The sequence below is a fragment of the Chrysemys picta genome, chromosome 4 (genome assembly GCF_011386835.1).
Source record: "Chrysemys picta bellii isolate R12L10 chromosome 4, ASM1138683v2, whole genome shotgun sequence".
Classification (NCBI taxonomy): domain Eukaryota; kingdom Metazoa; phylum Chordata; order Testudines; family Emydidae; genus Chrysemys; species Chrysemys picta.
The window spans coordinates 2,872,789-2,891,810 of NC_088794.1; the positions used below are offsets into that span (position 1 = coordinate 2,872,789).

At 62.3% G+C, this 19,022-nt stretch overlaps 2 protein-coding genes across 2 annotated transcripts; one reads left to right on the top strand and one right to left on the bottom strand.

The window, feature by feature from the left end:
* Positions 1-220: 220 nt before the first annotated feature.
* On the bottom strand, positions 221-11,396 carry TBC1D10B (TBC1 domain family member 10B). The gene is given in 12 exon segments (XM_065591160.1): positions 221-788; positions 790-1,056; positions 2,057-2,211; positions 4,254-4,263; positions 4,265-4,408; positions 4,410-4,445; positions 4,762-4,827; positions 5,862-5,976; positions 6,754-6,860; positions 6,954-7,061; positions 7,698-7,797; positions 10,193-11,396. Coding segments are annotated over 12 exon segments (2,595 nt in total). The 5' UTR covers positions 11,257-11,396; the 3' UTR covers positions 221-365.
* Positions 11,397-14,148: 2,752 nt separating this feature from the next.
* LOC135982838 (myosin regulatory light chain 11) lies at positions 14,149-18,803 on the top strand. The gene is made up of 7 exons (XM_065591162.1): positions 14,149-14,284; positions 16,026-16,115; positions 16,853-16,928; positions 17,087-17,191; positions 17,781-17,859; positions 18,139-18,187; positions 18,392-18,803. The coding sequence occupies exons 1-7, from the start codon at positions 14,282-14,284 to the stop codon at positions 18,494-18,496; spliced, it is 507 nt and encodes a 168-aa protein (XP_065447234.1). The 5' UTR covers positions 14,149-14,281; the 3' UTR covers positions 18,497-18,803.
* Positions 18,804-19,022: the final 219 nt, after the last annotated feature.

The window sequence follows — 19,022 nt, forward strand, 5'->3', positions numbered from 1 at the left end:
TTCCGGTTAAGACTTGAGGGGGACACGCCCCACACCCCTGGAAAAGCGCTTGGAGGGAGGGGTGTACCTGTTTGTTCCACCGATGGGAGGGGAGGACACAGAAAAGAGCAGGGGAGGGAGCACAGTAGTCGTTTGGCTTTCAAAGTCGTTAAGCAGGTCCCCTCCTGGCAGAAGGAAGATTGTGGGGCGCCCCCTGGAGGCTAGCTCAGAGCTCAACCCTCTCTTGTCCTTTAGATTCCAGCTTCCTCCCAGCCAGCGACCCCACCCCCATCTGAGTCTCCCCACCCCTTGGTCCTTGGCTGAATCTGTGGTGGGTCGGAGGCAGCAGGGGCCCCCCCGCTGTCCCGCCCCCACCTCTCCCCAGCTCAGAAGTAAGTGTCCTGCAGCACAGAGCCTGCTGGGGGATCCCCTTCTTGCCCCCCGTCCTCGGCACGGGGCGGGGCTTTGGCCTCCTTCCGGCGCATGGAGACCTTCCTCTCTTTCTTCTGCTTGGCCTCCTCCTTGGCGCGCTCCTTCTGCTGCTTCCGCTCCAGCTTTTCCTTCTCCTTCTTCTCCTGCTTCTCCCGCTCCTTCTGCAGCCGCTCCCGCTCCTTCTCCTGCTTCTCCCGCTCCTTCTGCAGCCGCTCCCGCTCCTTCTCCTTCTTCTTCTCCTTCGCTCCCCCCTTCTTGGGGCCCCCCAGCGGCGTGTTGTTCCCCGTGGGGGAGGGCAGAACAGGGTGGAGCCCTTCCGACACCACCTGGCCTGGGGCAGCGGCTGGAGCGGGGGCAGCAGAGACGGCCAGGATGCCCCACGGGGTGGGCAGGGGAGAAGTTGCTCCCCGCACTTGCCCCACTGCCGCCGCGGGCCGCCCGCTGTTTGAAGCCGGTGAGGCTAAGCAGGCTGGCGCTGGAGGTCAGCGGGGGGTTCATGCGGTGACACTCTTCGTGGATGGCACGGGAGCCGTGGAGGCGGCGGGAGGGTTTATACTGCAGCTCCCCGCGGGTCTCGCGCCACTTCTTGAGCTGCGTGGCGTTCTCACGCTCAATCAATGCTTCCGTCACGGGCAGGCTCACCACCTGGGGGCGGGAGGCGCAGGTCAGACACCGGCGGCACAGTGCCCTCTAGAACTAGCTTGGGATCTGCACCGACCCAGAGCGCCCCCTACTGGGTAATCCGCGCCCCCATCCCCTGCAGCACAGCACCCCCTAGTGCAGGGGTGGGCAAACTACGGCTCACCAGCCGTTTTAAGCCGGCCCGCAAGCTCCCGCTGGGGAGCGGGGTCTGGGCTTGCCCAGCTCCGGCCAGGGCGCTGGGTCAGGGGCCGTACCATGCGGCTCCTGGAAGCCGTGGCATGGCCTGCTCCGGTTCCTACGTGCTCCAATGGCCCCATCCAGTGCTCCAATGGGAGCTGCAGGGGCGGTGCCTGCAGACGGGGCAGCGTGCAGAGCCGCCTGGCCGCGCCTCTGCGTAGGAGCTGGAGAAGGGACAAGCTGCTGCTTCCGGGAGCTGCGTGAGGTAAGCGGCGCCTGATGCCTGCACCTCTGAGCCTCTCCCCATGCCCCAACCCCCTGCCCCAGCCATGATCCCCCTCCACCCTCCGAACCCCGCGATCCCAGCCCGGAGCACCCTCCTGCACCCCAAACCTCCCAGTCCCACCCCAGAGCCTGCACCCTACCCCAATCCCCCTCGGTCCCAGCCCAGAGCCACCTCCTACACCCCAAACCCCAACTCCAATTGTGTGAGCATTCATGGCCCGCCATACAATTTGTATTCCCCGACGTAGCCCTTGGGCCAAAACCTTTGCCCACCCCTGCCCTACTGCCGCACTGGGGAAGGCACCAACTGCCAGGGGAGAGCCCGTACTCACTCCCTGAAGCTCAGCGCCCTCGGGTGTCGGGGCAGCCTTGACTGCCAGGGGAGAGCGCCCCCTGCTGAGTCCCTGCCCCGCCCCCTAGTGCCGCATTGGGGCCAGCTCTGACTGCTACGGGAGAGTGCCCCCTGCTGAGCCATGGTGGTCTCCCTTCCACATCCTGACCCAGCCAGGCCCTTACTCAGCACCGTCGGGGCGGGGCTCACCTCCTGGATGAGGAAGTCCTCTTGCATGCTCTGAGCTGGCAGGTTGCGCAGCTTCTCCATGGTTTCATACATGCCTTGGCAGCTGCGCAGCTTGTCCACCGAGCCCAGAGCGTTGCGGAGAAGGACCAGGCCCACCCGGAAGACGATCTTCACCCCTGGGGTGGGGAAAGGGTAGAGAGACTGGTGTGAGTCATGGGGTTTCAGGGACCTGGTGCTGGGTGTCAGCCATGCACACACATGGAGGAGAGCGGAAGTGGGGTCAGCTGGATGGATAGTTGGGTTGGAAGGGACGTCTGGGTTGATGGATTAGGTTGCGTTGGATAGGATGACTGGGTTGGGTTGGGTTGGGTTGGACGGGATGGTTGAGTTGATGGAAGATGAGTTAACAGATTGGGTTGATACAGTGCGTTGGGTTGAACGCATGGTCGATATGTGTTGGGTTGATCAGATGGATGGTTGGTTTGGAGGGACTGGGTTGGATTGGTTGTATAGAGTGGTTGAGGGGTGGACGGTTTGTTCGACGGTTGGTTGGTGCGATGGCTGGGTTAGATGGATCAATGGATGGTTGGCTGGTTGGGTTGGATGGGGAATGGGTGGATTGGTCAGATGTATGGATGAGGGGTGGGTTGGATGGTCAGATGGCTGGACAGTGGGTTGGATGGGACAGTTGGATGGATAGGAAATGGGTTGGGCTGGTCAGGAGATGATGGATGGATGGTTGTCGGATGGATGGCTAGTTGGGATGGGACGATGGATGGATGGTTGGTAGGGTTGGACTGGTCAGGAAGATGGATGGTTGGCTGGGATGGGAGATCGGTTGGCCTGATCAGATAGATGGGATGGCTGGATGGAGGCAGGATGGTTGGTCACATGGATGGATGGTACCATTGGTCAGGTGGAGGGATGGTTGGCTTGATGCACAGATGGGACAGCTGGATGGACAGGGAATGGGTTGGGTTGGTCGGACGGATGGCTGGCTGGTTGGGTTGGGACGATGGATGGGTGGGTTGGTCAGACGAATGGATGGAGAATGGGTTGGGTTGGTCAGACGAATGGATGGGGTTGGTCAGATGGCTGGCTGGTTGGGATGGGATGATGGATGGTTGGGTTGGTCGGATGGATGGAGAATGGGTTGGGTTGGTTGGATGGACGGCTGGCTGGTTGGGATGAGATGATGGCTGGTTGGGTTGGTCGGATGGATGGTCGGATAGATGGAGAATGGGTTGGGTTGGTTGGATGGATGGGTTGGGTTGGTTGGATGGATAGATGGATGGGTCAGACGGATGGATAGCTGGTTGGGATGGGATGCTGGAGAATGGGTTGGTCTGGTCGGATGGAGAATGGGTTGGGTTGGTCGGATGGATGGATGGCTGGTTGGGATAGGATGGGATGATGGATGGATGGCTGGGTTGGTCGGATTCATGGTCGGATAGATGGAGAATGGGTTGGGTTGGGTTGGTTGGTTGGATGGATGGATGGGTTGGGTTGGGTTGGGTTGGGTTGGGTTGGTTGGATGGCTGGCTGGGATGGGACGATGGATGGTTGGATTGGTCAGACGGATGGATAGCTGGTTGGGATGGGATGCTGGAGAATGGGTTGGGCTGGTCGGATGGAGAATGGGTTGGGTTGGGTTGGTCGGATGGATGGATGGAAAATGGGTTGGGACGATGGATGGTTGGATTGGTCAGACAGATGGCTGGCTGGTTGGGATGGGATGGGATGATGGAGAATGGGTTGGGTTGGTCGGATGGATGGATGGAGAATGGGTTGGGTTGGTCGGATGGCTGGTTGGGATAGGTTGATGGCTGGTTGGGTTGGTCGGATGGATGGGTGGAAAATGGGTTGGGTTGTTCGGATGGATGGATGGAAAATGGGATGGGATGATGGATGGTTGGATTGGTCAGACAGATGGATTGGGAATGGGTTGGCTTGGTCAGACGGTTGCATGGCTGGTTGGGATGGGATGGTGGATGGTTGGCTTGGTCGGATGAATGGATGGAGAATGGGTTGGCTTGGTCGGATGGATGGATGGATGGATGGAGAATGGGTTCGGTTGGGATGGGACAATGGACTGAGTTGGAGGGTTGGTTTGGTTTGGTTTGATTGGCTGGTTGGACTGAATTGGCTGATGGATTTTGCTGGAAGTGACACTCATACAGAGGGCTGGACGGACATACAGAATGGGGGGACATCTCACCCTCGCAGAAGGAACATATCCCAGACGCGCAGCACAGAAGCCCAGGGCAGGGTGCGGGAGAAGATACACATGAACCACTCCGTCATGTAGAGGATGGGGTCGATCTTGTATTTCTTCAGGTGCCGATAGGCCATGGGGGATGCCCGGCGCAGCAGGGGCAAAGAAGATCTCTCCATCCAGCTGGATGGCTTCCTGCCGGGGGGAGGGGAACACATTAGCCCCCGCCCCACCTGCTGTCCCACCCCATCCCCAAACACGCTCCTCTGTCCCCCATCCCCCAACACTCCCCTTTCAACTCCATTCCTCACTGCTCTCCCCCACAAGGCTCCACATTCGCTGCCATCAACCCCTCTCCTTCCCCATATGCTCCTCCCTGTCCCCATCCCCCAACACCAACACAACCCTCTCCACCAGTGATCACTCGGCAGAATCCCCTCCCAGAGAGGGGGAGGCCGACCCCAGCCCCGAGACCACCCTGCCCTGCTCCACCAGCGGTGGTGCTACTCACCAGCCCGGCGCTGTAATAACCTGGCAGGTACTTCTCACAGATCTGCACCAGACACCAGAAGGCTTGCTGCGGGGATGGAGAGAAGGGAGAGACATCAGACAGACAGAACCTAGAGACCAAGAGACGCAACGGACACCAGAGAGAGAGGCTCCAGCCCCAGGGCATATCTGTGCTACAGCGGTACCACTATGGTGTCCTACGTCCACAGACGGGGTTTCTCCCCTCCATGTGGTTAATCCAGCTCCTTCTGTCGACCGAGCCACGTCTACCCTGGGGCTTAGGTCGACCTCACTGTGGTGCTCAGAGTGAGATTTTCCCAGCCCAGAGCGACACAGCTAGGTCACTTGAAGTTTGAGGTGTAGACCAGGTCTCAGACACCCCCAGAGAGGAGACCCAGACACACACCTAGGAGACGTTTACACACACAAAGGCATGTTCCTAACCCACATTAGCTAACTCAGATGGAAACAGCAGGTGCGGCGTTACTGGTATTTTAACCCCAGCTAGCTCCCGCGGGTTAACACACACACTGAGGTTTTTGCAGTGCAGACGCGCCCTAAGCGAGTCCCAGGCACACCCACAGCCAGAGTCAGACAACGCAGGAATGGCGGAAGAAGGGGGGGAAACCCCCAACATGTGTGACAGGGGAACGAAGATGCACGCAGCGGACAGACTGACCAGACTGGGATGGACAGAGCAACAGACCACGCTTCGGGCTGGAGAGAGAGAGAGGAAGAAATGGGAGCCGGAAAACAGACACACAAAACACAATCATGCAATAGAGACATGGACAGACGGACAAAATGCACAGATGCTATGTCAGATGGGAGGGGTATTGCCCAGAGGAGGGGACAGAACCCAGGAGTCCTGGCCCTCGGCCTCCCCAGCTCTAACCACTAGACCCCACTCCTCTCCCAGAGCTGGGGAGAGAACCCTGGAGTCCTGGCTCCCAGCCCCAAATCCAAGAAGTGCCCGGAGATAAAACCAGCCAGACATGTAAGAAGCAAGAGGAGATCGGGGGAGGCGCCACGCTGGGGCTTTCCCAAAGGGAAGACAGGGCTCTCGCTCAGCCACGGGGGGCGCTAGAGGGCTCCTCGTACCTCAGCGGGCATGTGCATCAGCAGGACAGCAGCCACGGGGGCCTGGGCCTGGCAGTACCCTTCGTCGGGCCGGTAAATGGTGTAGGCCTTTAGGATGCGGTACAAGTCCTGCTGCCTGTGGGCAGGAAAGGGACGGGGGTTAGACACACAGAGGGGCCTTGTCCCTAGGGGGCGCTGGCTCCAGCCCCAGGGCGGGACCGGCTGGCTCAGGGGATGGGGGATGGGACACAGACCTTGCCCCTAGGGGGCACTGGCTCCAGCCCCAGGGCGGGACCGGCTGGCTCAGGGGATGGGACACGGGGCCTGTCCCTCTAGGGGGCGCCGGCTCCAGCCCCAGGGCGGGACTGGCCGGCTCAGGGGATGGGACACGGGGCCTGTCCCCTCTAGGGGGCGCCGGCTCCAGCCCCAGGGCAGGACCGGCCGGCTCAGGGGATGGGACACGGGGCCTGTCCCCTCTAGGGGGCGCCGGCTCCAGCCCCAGGGCGGGACCGGCTGGCTCAGGGGATGGGACACGGGGCCTTGCCCTCTAGGGGGCGCCGGCTCCAGCCCCAGGGCGGGACCGGCCGGCTCAGGGGATGGGACACGGGGCCTGTCCCCTCTAGGGGGCGCCGGCTCCAGCCCCAGGGCGGGACTGGCCGGCTCAGGGGATGGGACACGGGGCCTGTCCCCTCTAGGGGGCGCTGACTCCAGCCCCAGGGCGGGACCGGCTGGCTCAGGGGATGGGACACGGGGCCTGTCCCCTCTAGGGGGCGCCGGCTCCAGCCCCAGGGCGGGACCGGCTGGCTCAGGGGATGGGACACAGACCTTGCCCCTAGGGGGCGCCGGCTCCGATCCAGCTCAGGAAAGGGACTAGGAGGTTCTGGTGCAATGGAGGCTCCCCCCCGTCACTCACCCATGGCCTCCCCTGGCGGCAAACATCTCGTGGAAGGGGAACTGCCGGTGCAGATCCTTTTCTATCACATCCAGCCACTTGGGGTCCCCGGGCTGGCGCTCCAGCTCCTAGGAGTCACGGGGACAGGGGTGAGACTCTGCCCGTCACCCCCCTGCCTCTCCCCGCCCCCCAAAACCACCCCGGAGGGGGAGGCCACGCACCTCAAATTTGCTGGGGTTCTGCTCCAGGAGCTCCTTGCTGTTCGACAGCAGCTGCCAGGCTTTGGCACGGAGAGACGAGGGGATCCCCTTCCGACAGCGCAGCTTCACCTGCCAAACAAGAGCCCCTGTGTTCGCACCGTGCAGCGCCCCCTGCTGGGGGGGAGCCAGCGCCCCTCGTCCTCCCCACAGCGCCCCCTGCTGGGGGGGGAGCCAGCGCCCCTCATCCTCCCCACAGCGCCCCCTGCTGGGGGGGAGCCAGCGCCCCTCGTCCTCCCCACAGCGCCCCCTGCTGGGGGGGAGCCAGCGCCCCTCGTCCTCCCCACAGCGCCCCCTGCTGGGGGGGAGGAAGCCAGCGCCCCTCGTCCTCCCCACAGCGCCCCCTGCTGGGGGGGGGGGGAAGCCAGCGCCCCTCGTCCTCCCCACAGCGCCCCCTGCTGGGGGGGGGGGGAAGCCAGCGCCCCTCGTCCTCCCCACAGCGCCCCCTGCTGGGGGGGGGGGGAAGCCAGCGCCCCTCGTCCTCCCCACAGCGCCCCCTGCTCGGCGAGGCCAGAGTAGCCGGGAGCTCCCCCCCACAGCCAGCGCCCCGCCCCCTCCCCACAGCCAGCGCCCCGCCCCCTCCCCACAGCGCCCCCTGCTGGGACAGGCCGGGCTGGAGCAGCCGGAAGCTCCCCCCACAGCCAGCCCCCCGCCCCCTCCCCACAGCACCCCCTGCTGGGCGAGGCCGGGGCTGTGGAAGCTACTCACCTTCTGGAATCGCCGCGAGAGCCATTTATCCCAATGGGAAAACATATCAAGCCATTTGAGCTCCCGCTGCCGCGCCACGTCCACCGGGATGGCGCTCTCCCTGCGGGGGGGGGGCAGGAGAGAGGGGATCAGAGACACGGCGCAGCCACACCCCACCGGCCAGGGACAGCGAGCTTCCCCACAGCAGTGCCCTGGAGAGAGAGCGGGGCTGTGGCGCTGGGAGCTTCCCCACCCAGAGGAGGACAAGGGAGGGGACAGGGGGGCAGGAAGGAGACTACCCCCGCTGGGGTACGTCAGCTCCCAGCCTGCAACGGGAACTGGGGCCCGATCAAGCCATCTAGGTTGTTAGTAATTATAATAGGGACCTCGGCTTCCCCTCACAGCCCTGCCGGTGCCCCTCACTCCCGACCCGCAGCCCCTGCTAGCCCAGCCCTGCCCCCCCAGCTCTGCCAGTGCCCCTCACTCCCGACCTGCAGCCCCTGCTAGCCCAGCCCTGGGTTCCCCTGCCCCCCAGCTCTACCAAAGCTCCATCCCAGGGATGTGATGGGCGGGCTTGACTGCGAAGTGAAATTAACAAGGCCCAGAGTGAAACAGACCAGCCCAGTTTCCATTCCCCTGGCAGGAAGAAGGAAACACGGAGGGGCCCAAACGATTCTGTGGCCGATTGAGCCAGGAAGATTCTGCTCCAGCCCCGCAGCAGCAGCCCCAGAGCTCTCAGTTCCCACTTCAAAACCCCTCGTGCTGCTGCTTCCCAAGCAGCCCCCCGCCTCTTCCGCTGCGCTGTCCTCTTCCCTGAGCCCTGCAAAGGGGGAGACCCAGCCCCAGGCGGGAACCGGCTGGCTCAGGGGGAAGGGGAATGGGACGCGGAGCCTTTCCCCTCTAGATGAAAACCGTGGAAGCTATCCCAAGCTGATGCCTTGGCATGTGATGAGTCTGCTGGGTCTCAGCCAATGCGTCCCCAGCCTCTCCATTCCCTCCCCATGGGTGATGACCAGGCCCCCCAGCAGCCTCACCAGACAGGCCAAGGGCAGAACAGTACATGGAGGAGGCCCTGGGGTATGTGTGTGTGTGGGGGGGACAGACTGAGCTCGGACTCCACAGGACCTGGGTAGGGAGTGGATGGGCGGGGGGAGGGCGGAGAAACAGGAAGAGCAGGGAGGGGAAACAGGAAGTGGTGGCTTGGGGCTGCCTCATTGAGAAACTCAGGAAGGGAAGCGGGGGCGTTCGCATGAGCACGGGGCGGGGGGAGGGAGATGTGGGGAGATGCCCCTTCTACGCCATCTCCCCCCACTGCAGAGCTGTGTCTGGAGGGTCTGTCTCCCTGCACGTATCAGCCCCTCCCCACCCTAAGTCTCTCCCCCACGGCCCAGCCCCCGCAAGGCCCAGTCTCTCCCCCCACGGATCGGCCCAGTCTCCCCCACCAGCATCAGCCCCTCCCCACCCAAGCCCCATACACACACCCAAGTGTCCCCCCATATCTATACCTGGGCCCAATATCCCTACCTCTTCCCCCGGCCCCCGCTCAGTCCTTCCCTAACAGGCCCAGGTTCTGCTCCGCACCCCCTCTGATCTGGCCCCTCATCCTGGTCTCTCCCCGCTCCCTTCCCCGCCTGGATCAGCCGCTCGGCCCAGCCACTCTGGTCTTGCCTTCTCCCCTCCCCTCGGACTCCCCAACCCGGTTTCCCCTGCCTCCATATCAGCCCCTGGGCCTAGCTTCCAACACCCTGGCTCCTCCACTCAGTCATCCCCTCCCCGCCCCTGGACCAGCACACAGCCGCCAGGGACTTGGCTGCATCACGGGGCAGGCCCTGAGCCCCAGGGATGGGCTAGATCCCAGCCAGCGTGGAAAGACACTTACTTCAGTCAAGCCACCCATGTGCCGAGCGGGCCAGGTCTCGGCTCCCCCCCCACCCCCCCGCCCCCGACTCTGACCAGGGCTAGTTTGTGGGGGGCGAGGGGAGGCAGGACTGGGTGGAGAGAGGGGGCCGGGCGGGGGAGTGATCTCAAGTTCCCTAGGAGTTTTGTTTCGGCCTGGGAGGGGGATGGAGGGACAGAAACTCCCAAGGACAGGCTCCAGGCGTGGCTCCCCCAGGGCGAGATGGGGCTGGGCGGGGAGGCTGAGGCCTGAGGAAGGCACAGGAGATGGGTCGGGAGAGCAGGAAATACCCTTGCTCCAGGCACTCCCTCACCACAGCTCTCGGCCTCTCTGCTGAGGCTGCCAAGGCTGGGCCGGGCAGCACCAGCGGGCCCTGTGCGGAACTGGGCTGAGACCGCACACACTCGCTGCCTGTTGGGGACTGTGAATGGGGGTCAAAGGGGAATGGCCGTCTGACCCTGGGAACAGATGGGAGCTGGTGCCCCCTAGAGGGGAAAGGGCCTGGGTCCCATTTCCCACCCCCGTGAGCCAGCCAGTCCCCTGCCCTGGCGCCAGACTGGAGCCAGCGCCCCCTAGAGAGGAAAGAGCAAACGTGATGGGGGGCAGCTCAGGTACTCACGGCATCCCCGAGTGCTGGTTGCCCCCCAAGAAGCCATATTTGTCTGTTCTGCGGTAGGCCAAGCCATTGATCTCCGAGTCCGAGCCCAGGGAGCTGACGTCGTCCAAGAAGCCGGGGCCACTCAGGGACTCCAAGGTGCCCGACATGAGGCTGACCGAATCCAGGTAGCTCAGGGTGTCTGGAGCCGGTGGGCGCCTGGGAGGTGGGATTCCAGGACCCAGGCTGGACTGCGACCCCATGTCCTGGGAGGCGGTGGACTCCAGGTCTGCAGGCCCCTCCGTCGCAGTGGGAGAGCTCTTCTCCGGTGCCACCGGGCTGGGCGCCACCACCACCAAGGCCGGCGAGGGGAAGGGCGCCGGGAGGGGTTTCACCGGGGTGCGCGGGGCTGCGGTTTCCATGGCGGGAGACGGCGTGGGAGAGGCCGCCGCCGTGGTGACCGTTTCCTTGGGACCCATCGCCATGTCGGCCCCTGCCATCTGCATCGTTTCTGTGGAAACCATCCCTGTGGTGGCCGCTATGGTGGCTACAGGTGCCATTGCCACAGGAGACGCCACCGGATCGGTGATGTTGCCCGTCGGCCCCGGACACGCCGTCCCGCTGCTCGTCGCCGCTGCCACAGTGCCGGTTGCCGGTGCCACGCTGCCCGGCGACGCCGTCGCGTTGCCTAGAGACGCCGCCACATGGCCTGTAGCTGCCGGAGACGCCGCCAGGTTGCCTGGAGATGCCGCCACAGTGCCGGTTGCCGTCACGGTGCCGGGAGACACCGCCCCACTGCCCGCCGCCGCCGGAGACGCCGCCCCGCTGCCCGTCACCAAGGCCGGGCTGCCTGTCGCCGTGGGAGACGCCGCCCCGCTGCCCGTCACCGCCGGAGACGCCGCCCCGCTGCCCCGAGCCGCCGCCCCGCTGCCCCCGGGCCCGGGCGAGGCCGACGGCGCCGTGGCCGGGGGTCTGGGTGCCAGCGGGGTTGGCGTCGCCATGGCGCTCATCTTGGCGGCGTAGAGCGCCGAGCGGGGGGCGTTGTACCGGGGCGGGGGCGACGGGGCGTCGCCAGCCCCCATCTCCATGGCGACAGCGGGCTCCTCCCCCCCCGGCCCTGCGGGGGCGGCCTAGTGGCCCCCACCGAAGCCTGGGCTGGAGTGATGGGGGAGGGAGGCGGAGGCAGGAGCCTCGCTGGGTCTCTGCCTCAGCCCGAGCATCCAGCAACCAGAAGCCAGGGCGCCCCCCCCCAGGCGGCGCGCGCAGCCCGGCAGTGCCACGTGGGAAGGCGGCCAATCCCAGGCCGGGAGGGCAACCGGGCCAGCCAATTAGAAGGGAGGAGGGGGAGGGTTGTGGGAGGGAGGGTCCGAGTGGGCGGGAGCGGCTCTGGGATGGGCCAGTCAGGGCAAGGAAGGTCGGGGTTCCGGCCAATCGGGGAGATGGCGATCAAACGAGGAAGGGCGGGTGAGAGAAGGGCTGGGGCGACGGGGCGGGCCAGTGGGGATGTGGCCAATCAGAGCAGAGGTATTGCCCCAGCCGCCCAATCGGAAGGTGAGGTTAAACCAATCAACACAGAGACGGGGGAGGCGGATCTAACGCGACATTTAACCAATCCTAGGAGGACCGGCGTTATGTCAACCAATTAGCGGCAAGAAGGGTCGCAGCTCAACCAATCAGTGTCGGGGACACCTCCAGCTTTCACGGGCAGCCCGAGCGCCTTGTCTGCCGGCCAATAAAACATCGTAGCGGGAAACTGATCGGCGACTCCTCGGACCAATGAGCGCAGACTTAGGGCGGGAGTGGCAGGCTCCTCGACAAATGGACACCCAAGAGCGGGCAGCTCAGAATGGGGCGGACTCCGCCAAGGGGGAGGGACCGTTGATGACAGTTGGGCGGTTGATTGGCGGTTGTCTCAACCAATAGGAGAGGGGGGCTGGCGGAAGGGGCAGCCAATGGGAAGGGAGGCGGGGAGGGGGCCCAGCAGCAGCCAATGAGGAAGGGAGGGGGAGGGGCCTAGCAGCAGCCAATGGGAAGGGGGCTGGGGGTTGGCCGAGTTGAAAAGGATTCTGGGAGTTTGGTCAAGTGGTGCTAACCCAGCTGGGGGATGGGAAGGAACCAGGTCTCCTGGGTTCTCTCCCCGGCTCTGGGAGGGGAGTGGGGTCTGGTGGGTTGGAGCAGGGGGGGCTGGGAGTCAGGACTCCTGGGTTCTCTCCCTAGCTTGGGGGAGGGGCGAGGTCCCAGGCTTTCTTAGCAGGTGTTGCCCATGGGGGGGAATTAGAGTCACATGAGGTGAAATGGCAGGTCCCGGGGGGGGGGGGTTCACCCATGGGGGTGGCAGAAGGGGGGGCGGGGGAGTGCAGCAGCCCCTGGAAACATCCCAGTGCCTTTCGGGGTTGGGGGTGGGGTGCAGGGTTGGCTCAGCAGGGCCTGTAGGAGCCCCTGGGGATGGGGCTAACCTGCGGGGGCGGGGATGGCCCCTCCTCCCACTGGACACTTCTCCTCTTCCTGACTTTATTCTTTTCTCTTTCGCATGGATCAAGGACCCCCCGTTTCCCCCCGGCCGCTTCCCATCCTGTCTTCGTATGCGAGGGCTGGGGGTCAGGACTCCTGGGTTCTCTGGGAGGGGAGTGGGGTGAGAGTGCGGGGTGGGACAGGGACCCCGAAAAAGCTGATTGTGCTTCCTGTTTATAACCGTAACACACGGTTGCCCCCCCCCCTTCACCTCCATGAGTGTTCACTCTGGACCCTAAGGATGGCCATTGCATCATTTGGAGCCTGTTTGCAGAGTCCTTTGGCAGGGAGATTCAGCCTGCTCTGGGATTGGAGGTGGAACTCTGAATTGTGGGAGGGGCTTATGCACAAGATTCCCCTCCCCGTCAACTTGCCCCTCAACCCATCCCACCTGGTTTATCCAGCTCGGTCTGCCCCCCTCCCCTGTACCAGCCTTGGCACATGGGGCAGGTGGTAGATCCCTATGTGTGTTGGGTGCAGGGCACGAGGCTGGCCCCTAACCAGGGATCGGTGTGCCGTTGGGGTGGGGAGGGCCGCCCCAGGGCTGGGCAGATGGCGTGAGGGCTGCCAAGTTGTCGGTGGCTCGGAGGAGACAGCTGGTGCCGCCCGTCTTGAGAAGGAAACTTTCTCCAGGACGCCCAGATAGCCAGGGACAGTGAGAGGGATATGGCGCACACAGGACAGTCCCACACAGTCCCTGCCCCAGGGCACGGACACCCCACTAGCCCATTCCCACCCAGAGGCAATCTGCCATGTCTGTCCATCCCCCCCACATCCCTCTATTTATCTCTCCCTCCATCTGTGTCCCTCTCATGGAGATACAAAACAGAGGCCAAGCAGTGGGGTGGGATGGGGTCACCCCATAGTGGGGACCCTTATTGGGGTGACACAAATGAGAGCAACAGGAGAGATTCAGAGTTCAGGAACCGGAGCCTTGGATCTTGTAGGGGGGCCCATATTGGGGTGCCACACATGGAGACGCAGAGCTGGGAGGCCCATATGGGGGGCAGATGGGGCAGGAGCATGAGATCTGGATCTTTTGGGGGGATCCTTATTGGGGTGACACACAGAGGAGAAGCAGATGGGACGAGAGAGGGGGATTCATAAAGATGTGACTCAGGGGGCAGCAGATGATGCAAAAGTGGGGGGACCCATACTGGGGGTGACAGTGGGGAGCAGGTGGGGCCGAATATTGGGGTGACACCCGAGGGGCAGCAGAGGGGGTGAATGGGGCAGAAGCAGGTCAGGGAAGCTGGATCGACTGAGGCAGACTCTATGTTGGGGCAAGACATGGGGTCGGGGGACCCTATGGGGGGGTCATGTGGGGCAGCCTGGGGGCCAAGCAGACTGGAGGGATCCCACCTCTCCTGTCTCCTTTCTCCAAGAAAGGAGCGGCCCAGCCGGGATCTATTTCAAGCCCTGGGCTCCTCCGAGCCAAACTTGAAGATGCTGCTATAGTTAGCCCTTGGCACGTCACCCACCCCCCCGGCACCCCCCGGGAGCTCTATATAACCCCAGGGGGATTGGCAGGGCTCCCCAGCCTGCCCAGCTTCCCCCGCCAGCAGAGACCTCCCAACAGCTGCGCCCGCCCGCTGAGAGGAGATGGTAAGTGAGACGGACACAGGCAGACGGACGGACCCCGGGGAATTGAACTGAGATCCCCACACATACACGCCGCGGCTTTGGGACACTCGGACCCGCCTGTGGAAAGCTACAGTGTGGAGAGAAATTACCAAGGGATCAATCGATATATCTGTCCCCACACACACACCCTACCTACCTACCTACCTATCCCCATCCACCCCATCTATCTATCTATCTATCTATCTCCGTACACCCCTGCTATCTATCTATCCCCACACACACCCTCTATCTATCTATCTAGCTAGCTAGCTCCGTACACCCCATCTATCTATCTATCTATCTATCTATCTATCTATCTATCTATCTCCATACACCTCCTCTATCTAATCTATCCCCATAAACCCCTCTCATCCATCCATCTATCCCTGTACACTCTATCTATCCATCCCCACATACACTCCTCTATCTTTCTAGCCCCATCCCCACACTCCTCTCTCTCTAGATCCATACACCCCCTATCTAGCCATCCATCTATCCAACCCAGTCATCTATCTATCCCCCTCATCTCTATCTACCCATCCATCCCCCCACACCCCCTCCCTCCTGCACCTGTCCGTCTCCAGGCATCCCCCTAAGATGGCTCAGGCATGTCCTACTCTCCTGCAGGTTTTGGGGGTCACTTCTATCCGGGTCCCTTCCCCCGCGATTTCCCCATGCCATAAGGGTGCTCTGGGTATGGAGGGGGGGAGAGATGGAGTCCGATGCACAGACAGACGGCGCTTGGGCGCCCATCCCGACCGGATCTCTGTCCCCTTCCACCGCCCTCCCATCGCTGAGACTGTGAGGTCATCTGGGTCCCGACACCCAACTGAGCCATGGTGGCGCCATCTGGGGGGGAGCACAGAGCCAAAAATTAATCCCTCATGTGTATTGGGGGGCATCAGAATCTGTGTCCCTGAAGTATCGTCCAACCCTAGGGCTAGACTCTTGGGGAGCCCAAACCTCTCCCTCTAGCCTGGGAAAAACACCCCACCTTTGACTTAGGGCCAGCTCCCCCAAGGGGAAAAAACTGGGATAGCCTTGTTATCCACTGGGGGACTGTTACCCCCTCACAATAGACACCCCATCTCATAACTGCCCCTAAACACAGCTGAGGCCCCCCACTGGCATTGCTTAACAGGTGTTTCCCCATGCACCCCCATTTCCCCCACTAACTCCCATGCACCCCAATTTCCATGTGCCCCCACTAACTGCTGTACATCCTATTTCCCCCACTAACTCCCATGCACCCCAATAACTCATATGTACCCCTATTTTTCCCACTAACTCCAATATATTCCACAATAACTGCTGTGCACCCCAATTTCCCCACTAACGCCCGTGCACATCCCAGTAATTCTCATGCACCCCCAATAACTCCCATACACCTCTCAATGTCCCCCATGCACCACAATTCCACCCATATCTCCCCTGCACCTCCTTCTAGCCCCCCAATATTGCACACTGCACCCCAATTCCCTCGCTAGCTCCCATGCACCCCCAATAACCCCCACTTCTCTAGGTTCACCCCAAGAGCTCCCCCAGTCCATCTCTTGGGCTCTGCACCCACTGATCACAGACAGGGAGGATGAGGGTGATATGGGGCACCAGACCTATGTCCAGGGCTCAGATCTGGGGGCAGGGGGAGGGCATGGTGGCTCATGGCACGGCCTGTCTGCTTTTCTTCCCCTCCACTCCCCCCCTCCCCCAAAAAAAACCTCAGGCACCCAAGAAGGCGAAGAGGAAGGCAGCCGAAGGCAGCTCCAATGTCTTCTCTATGTTTGACCAAACCCAAATCCAGGAGTTCAAAGAGGTGAGGAGGAGGAGGTAGGGTGGATGAAGGGCAGGGAGGGGTGAGGGTGGGGGTAAGATTGGCCCCTCCAGTATAGTCCCCTGTCTCCGGGGGGCGGGATCATCCCACCAAACCTTGATGTTCTAGGGTGGGGTCCAGGGCTCCGTCTCCCCAAGTCCTCCTCGCTCCCACGACTCCCCGAAATGACCCCGCCTCACCCAATCCGACAGAGAGATGCCTCCCCGCTGCGTCCTTCTCCCTGGGGGCGGCCGTCTCCCCAGCTCCCATCCCTCCCGGCACAGACGGGGCCGTTTCGTTCCCCGGATCCTGAGGGCCGGGCGTCTATTTTGGGGGTTGGAGGGTGGAGACACGACATCTGTGATTGGGTTGGAGGCGCCTTACAAGGAAATCCCTGGAGACGTGGAATTGGGGGAGGGAGGGGTGCCAATGGGGCATCTCCATCTTTGCTGCGGGGTAGCTTCCCTCCCCCCCCAGTCTCTGGAGAGCTCGTCAGTTCCTCCGGCATGCAGCACCTGTCCCCCACGGGAGGGGGGCTGCGTCGGGACGGGGGCATGCCGCCAGAGGGGGATTCCTGGCGTTCCTTCCGTCCCCGAGGAGCCGGGAACAGGGGCTGGGTGACAGGTGTCTCTGGGGGAACAGCTGCAAGGGGGGGCAGTGGGGGGAGGCCGGGCTGCAGAGATCTATACGGCCCTTGGCATCTCTCCATTCCCATGATCCTTTGCTCTTCTCCCCCTTAGGCCTTCACCGTCATTGACCAGAACAGAGATGGCATCATCGACAAGGAAGACCTGAGAGACACATTCGCTGCCATGGGTAAAGAGGCGGGGCCAGACCATGGTGGGAGGGGCTTATCTGGGTGGGAGGGGCCATTCCAAGTGGAGTGGGTTCTATCTGGGCAGGGAGGGACCTGTTCCAGGAGAGGGGGATGGGATTCCCCCCCCCCACTTTATAACCCTCCCCCCCGTTGGCAGGGCGCCTGAACGTGAAGAACGAAGAGCTGGACGCCATGATTAAGGAAGCCAGCGGCCCCATCAACTTCACCGTCTTCCTCACCATGTTTGGGGAGAAGCTCAAGGGTGAGTGACTCCCCACCATCCGGCTTGGTACATCCCCCTCTCCCCTCATCGAGCTCCCCTTTGGTATGCCCCCATCCTCTTGGCACATTCCCATAGCCCCCCATTATGTCCTCCTTGGTACATCCCCATCTCCTCTCATCCTGCTCCCCCTTGGTACATCCCCATTTCCTTCCCCTGCTTATGTCTCCATCTTTTCTCCCCCAACTTCCACCCTCACCCTCTGACACATCCTCATCCCCCCCCATCACATATCCATCCTGCTTCCTGTTACCTATTGGTACATCCCATCCCCCCAATCACAACCCCATTGGTACATCCCATTCCACCCAACCCACTACCCATTGGTACTTCCCATCATGCTCCCCAACCTGCTATGCATTGGTACCTCCCATCCTCCCATTCCCTCCCCATTGGTATGTCCCATTACCGCCCCATCCCATCCCCCCTTAGCCTCTCCCCTATTGGTACATCCCATCCTCCCATTCCCTCCCCATTGGTATGTCCCATTACTGCCCCATCCCATCCCCCCCATTCACTTCCCCATTGGTACGCCCCAGCCCCCCAATTCTCGCCCTCTCCGCCCCCCCAGGTGCTGACCCCGAGGACGTGATCATGGGGGCGTTCAAGGTGCTGGACAGCGAGGCCAAAGGCACCATCAAGAAGCAGTTGTGAGTATCCCTGTCCCCAGCAGGGGGCGCTGGGGGTGAGCATGGGGGGTCTCCCCGGGGCAGGGGGCGCTAGGGGTGGGTGTGGGAGTCTCCCCTAGGCAAGGGGTGCTAGGAGTGACCCCGGTCCTGAGAGCGCACAGGGAGGGGGGTCTCCATAGCAGAGGGCGCTCTCCCCAGGGTGTGGGGTGTTGGGGGGGGTATGCCAGGGCTGAGAAATCGGGGGTGTCTCCCCAGAATTTGGGGTGTCTGATCGCCACTCTCTCTCTTCCCCTCTCACAGCTTGGAAGAACTTCTGACCACCCAGTGCGACAGATTCACCCCGGAAGAGGTGAGAAATTTGGGGGTGACCCCCTGAACCCCAATACAAACCCATCCCCCCAATCTAACCCATCCCCCCAGATCATCCCATCCAACCTGATCCCTCCTGCAGCAGCAGTGGGTGGGGTCTGGGATCGAGGGGCACAGACCCTAGTTTTGGGGGTGGGGTCACCCCAATTTTAACTCCCCTCTTGCTCCTGTCCCCCACCCCCAGATCAAGAACATGTGGTCAGCTTTTCCTCCAGATGTGGCTGGCAATGTGGACTACAAGAACATCTGCTACGTCATTACACACGGTGAAGACAAAGAAGGGGAGTAAATCCAGCAGGCGTACCCAAATTCCCCTGCCCCCCCATCCAGGGGGCTGGCGCTGTGGGGTCCCATCCACTCACACCCCCCAGGTTGGGGGCATCTCCCCCACATGACGCCAAATCAGCTTCAGTTTTGGACCCCCAAACTGCAGATGCCACTCTTATTTATTGTGATTTTGGGGTGGGGAGCTGGGACCCCACAACCTTGCCCTTCCCCACCCTGCAGCCAGAGTCTTAAGAAACTGATCAGGACCCGTGTCAAGAATTGAGAAAAAAAAAAGTCTCAATAAAGATGAGGAAACCTGTTTTTAACTCTTTCGGTGTCCTGTCCTGTCCTGTTGCGACTGCTTCTGGAGTGGAGCACAGTGGCTGTTTAGATAGGGATCAAGGTGGGCTAATGAGGTGGCAGTGGTTGAAATCCTGGCCCCACTGAAGTCTGTGTTTGTTTTCCTATAACTTCAGTCAGGTCAGGATGTCACAGCAGGTTTTGGAATGAAGAAATTAGATACTTTTATCTGTTAACCTATGGAACGC